General features: G+C 33.3%; 1 protein-coding gene across 6 annotated transcripts; it reads right to left on the bottom strand.

Moving 5' to 3' along the window:
- Positions 1-798: 798 nt before the first annotated feature.
- LOC145057992 (RING/U-box superfamily protein) lies at positions 799-3,909 on the bottom strand. Of its 6 annotated transcripts, none has more exons than XM_079005913.1 (7): positions 3,615-3,909; positions 2,866-3,010; positions 2,121-2,771; positions 1,579-2,045; positions 1,399-1,497; positions 1,185-1,322; positions 799-1,110 (listed from the first exon to the last, which is right to left on the bottom strand). In XM_079005913.1, the coding sequence occupies exons 2-7, from the start codon at positions 2,957-2,959 to the stop codon at positions 973-975; spliced, it is 1,587 nt and encodes a 528-aa protein (XP_078862039.1). In that variant the 5' UTR covers positions 2,960-3,010; positions 3,615-3,909; the 3' UTR covers positions 799-972. The 6 variants fall into 6 exon arrangements, with proteins under 6 accessions (XP_078862039.1, XP_078862040.1, XP_078862037.1 ...); XM_079005914.1 differs by having other exon boundaries at positions 3,619-3,909; XM_079005911.1 differs by having other exon boundaries at positions 2,866-3,034; positions 3,615-3,908.
- Positions 3,910-4,603: the final 694 nt, after the last annotated feature.

The raw sequence follows: 4,603 nt of genomic DNA, 5'->3' as shown, positions 1-4,603 counted from the left end.
CATATGAAACCGAGGTCTCATATGTAGATCTGCAACCTTGTATAGAAAACGTGAGACATTATCAAATATTTATATCATTCACCAAAACCATTTCCGATATTAGACATCTTTTACCCGCCTAAAACACTTAATCTCCAAAACTCAACATGATCCTCATGAGTCCCGTTTTAGCATACTGAAGTGCATCCCTATGTACCAGGTAACTACTATATTAGGGTATATGTCCCTCTACATGACATTCTACATCCAATGGTACCACATGTATATATATATATATATATATATATATATATATATATATATATATAGGTTTTAACTTCTATCTCAAACCTCAAAGCCCAGTCAGAGTATTATATCTCAGTCCAATGATGAGGTTGAGTGTAGAGATGTAGCCAACATTGTTGAAGAACCATTTTGCGTATCACTTCTCTTATTTTAACCTAAGATCCTCAAGAATGGTTTAATTACATATTTGATCCTTCTACATGCTTTACACAAACCTTATTTTTCCATAAATATCTCTCTTAATCTAAACCTCCCAAAAAATCAACTTCTTAATGTCGACTTATCTTTATCTTTACTTTCTATCCAACTAACTTCACAATATACCATTCACATTGTGCTAAAAAGTTACATCAACTCTCTTCTCTCATATTTTGTCAACTATTAACTTTAAATCTAAATTTTATTAAGCATCATACCTAACTTTCAACCTTTTCCTTTGGACTTTGTAGCACTCCCAAATCCTTTTGACTTTTTTTCTGTCATATCCTGTTATACATGACAATAAACAATCCATTCGAAATTCGATATAATTTACGATTTAAAATATAAATATATATAGATACAAATTAACCAGGGACACAAACAGCATCATGATTGTCATAAATGCAGAATGTTGACCACATTATTAAGATTTAAAAATCAGAATCCCACCATTTTACAAATCTATTTACAATAATAATTTTATTTTCATTTCTGTTTCACAGGTTCCCCTTTGCAAATGGGACACACGTTCTTCATGGACAACCATTTCTTGATACACCCAACATGAAAATCATGCCCACAAGCTTTTAACATCCCAATATCATCCATATTCGCATACTCTTCCTGAAAATTTTAAACCAAAAAATATTATTTCATTATTTTTTTTAAATCTTTTTATTCTTAAATTGCAATCTTACAAGACAAATGACACAGGTGGCTTCATCTTGTATTTGATCTGAAGAACAGTAGATTGATTCTTGAATGCATTTTGAGATAAGATGATCAGGGAGACCAGTGGCTACACTTCCGATTCTTTCTCCAAGTGCAAGAAGCTCCTGTTTGGACCAAATTTGTAAAAAAAATTAAAACTTGGGCCAAAACTGTAAATTTATATTAAAAAAAGTTACTAACCTCATAGCTCATGTCATCTATGTCAAGTCTCATGTCCCGATGTTGATCAAATGGATTTCTTGATCCATAAAAACCCGATCGATCCACAATCACAAGACCCTGTAAATTAATCATGAAGGGCAAAATGGTAAAATTGTCAACTTTGTATAATGAATGGTTGAATACTGAATAGTTGAATACCTCAGGTTGTGGTCGATCATGGAAATTGACCCCGGAAAAAGACCGATATCTTTCATTTGACAATCTTGCCCTTCCACTCCTGTCGTTATTACTACTATGCCACCCAATGGTGGAAGAAGAAGAAGAAGTAGAAGAAGAGAAAGAAGAAGAAGAAGGTCTTAAATTTCTTGAAGAATAATTACTTGTGGCTAATTGTAACCCTTCATCTGTATTATGCCCTAATCGCAAGTTGCTTGAAGTAGAAGACACCCTGAAAGTTGACCCAGGCCTTTGACTATAGTTGCTTCGAATTCCTCTAACAGATGATGTGCTCTGAAAATTTTCAAGAACATGATTGTTTCTTGTAACAAGATTGTTGTTGTTGTTGTTTTGTTGTTGTTGTTGTTGTTGTGCAATGTCTAATGAAGAACTAGGGTTACTGTTTCCTTCAAGAAAAGGGTTCAATTCACAATTGAGAGAACTGCTTTCTGCAATTTTGTAAAATAACTTTTGTTATATTTATTATATTAGCAATAATACTATATGTGCATATAAAACATTACCATGAACAGTTGGATTCCAATCCCGGGTCAACCCGTTTAGATCCATTGGAGCTGAAACATCCATGGGCCTACTGGTTGTAAAATAGTCACGTGACAAATTACTAGTCAAATGTGTTCTTGAGGAGTTTGTTTCCAAATCAAACATCCCCCTACTCCTCACATTTCTAGAGCTTTCACCAATCGAAAGACTATTATTGCCATTGATTCTATGATCAGGGTTTGTTGTGTTATTATTATAATCCCAAGGGGCATGAAGAAAGTTTATGCTTGGAGTTTCTTGCCATGGTTCAGTGAGCATGGTGACATCAGAAGAACTTCCATTGTTTGTATCTGGAACACCAGGGCTTTTGCGTTTATAATGACCTCTTGCATTGAATAAATCTTCATTGAAAGGATTGTTTGTCCCATTGTAATTTGATGAAGATGCTTGATTTCTATAATCTTCGGTAGGTATATAGGATGATGATGTATGCATAGAAAGATCAGAAGGGCCAATACCATTTTGTTGGTAATTTGGGAGTTGAAGATTGTTAGGTAATGAAGAATATGGTGTTGAGATTGGAGTGTGATTACAGTGAGTGTATTGTGCTCCATCAATTGACATGTTATCTGGATATATGAGAGAAGTGCTTTCACTAGTCACATTTCTTGCTGCAAATCAGAAATAAGAAGTGGAAAGTGAATATTTATTGTATACATTAAGCATGAAAAATTAAGATCAAGCCTCAAGGAGCCAAAGGTTTACCAGTATGCATGTATGGATGCTCTGTTAAGTTCCAGCTTTGATCATTCTCAGTTTCAAGCATGTATGATGGACTGAAAAGATGCCGATGCCCCATATCTTATGACTAATTCTCAACTGTGAGCAACAGGTTTTTCAGTGTAAGAAGCTGAGATGAAATGAATCATGAACACTATGAACATATAACATAGAGAGATAGGAATTAGTACATATATAACAACAATCGAATTCATCAACATCTATGGAAGAACACAGAGAATGAAATTTCTTCAACTTTACACTAAGAAAGACAAATCTAAACCTTCGGAACTTCAACGAACATCTACCTCACATCAATCTCTGAATAAATTAAGCTACGAACCAACATCGCATCTTCCAAGCATGGTTATAAGCTTATTATACTAACCTACAAGCTAAACGACCTGTTTATTCTCTTTCAGATTATCAATAAAAACAATTCCTAAATAACATCGTCTTCTCTCAGAACTCTCAATATCCTCAAATCATCCGCTTAACATACTTCACATCGTTAACATCGATAATGATCAAATTACACAACCGATCGTATAAAATTAAAATCACCGTATAAAAAACCGTAAAATTCACAAACAAATCAAAACCAGGAGAATCCGAGTATTACACGATAACAACCGATGAAAAAATCATCAAAAAATTTAGAATCAAAACCAGTCATCCTCTCATCGATCGATGACAAACTTGAAACGGAAAAAATTAAAAAAATAAAAACATACCTACTTTTTTCGACGGTGGATGAAACTTGAAAGGTATATTCCGATGAAAAGAGAAGCGGTTGGAGGTGAAATTGGAGATGGAGAGAAAGAGAGAGAGATGAAAAAATTCAAAAGGGTAGGGGATTCGGTGGATGGCCCATAGATGAAAGAAAGGATTTAAAGGAAGGAAGAGAGAGTGTGCGTATGAGTTGGGTTTCGCTTACGATTACACGGAAGCCATTGATTCATTCATATTTCATCCCATAACTCCTCCTACGTATTCGTATCTGACAATTTTTGTTCTAGATTTCCCTTTGCTAGAGGCAACTACAGATAAATCTACTCTACCAATTTTTTGACAGCTGTATTTATATTCCCAAATGGGATATATTTTTTTTTTAGTTATTGGTTATAAAGACAAATTTTATATCTCTTGTAAGATTAAAGAGTAAAAAATCCACTACATATAGTGGTGCTTAATAACTTTTGTATTTTTGTATATCTTTAGGTATTTAGATTTGTTTAATTAAAACTTTATGACTGATCCAATACTATATAGATATGTGTGATAGGAATAAAGGAAATAGGTTTAAAAAATATTGATCTACGATGATTATTATATGTTATTTGAGAAACAATTTTTCATAATCATTTAGCTTTTATAAAAGAGTAGACCTACAAATCCTTTGTTTGGATAGGATACTTATATGTTAAGTAAATATACGTATGAAAAATGGAAGTATTGGGACATGATATTTTAAGCGGTGATAATGTAATGATAATAGATTTATCGCTTTTGATTGTCATTGTGTATGCTTCTCAACTTTTGGATGAGAAAAGAACATGGTGGTTCAAATTGTTGGCTATGAAGTTGTGGTTCTAGGTAATTTAACCAAGTCCCGTGTATGTGAAAGAAAATGGTTGTTTTTTTATCGATCTTTGGTCGATGTATTTAATCAATCGATCTTGGATGTCGAGCTAGTGTGTAAAATCAGTTTATCTTGGATGTC

Source organism: Lactuca serriola, chromosome 6 (assembly GCF_051521515.1).
Source record: "Lactuca serriola cultivar US96UC23 chromosome 6, Lser_US96UC23_V15, whole genome shotgun sequence".
Lineage (NCBI taxonomy): Eukaryota > Viridiplantae > Streptophyta > Magnoliopsida > Asterales > Asteraceae > Lactuca > Lactuca serriola.
Note: the sequence above shows the minus strand (reverse complement) of the source record. Positions and strands in the feature narration are given on the sequence as shown.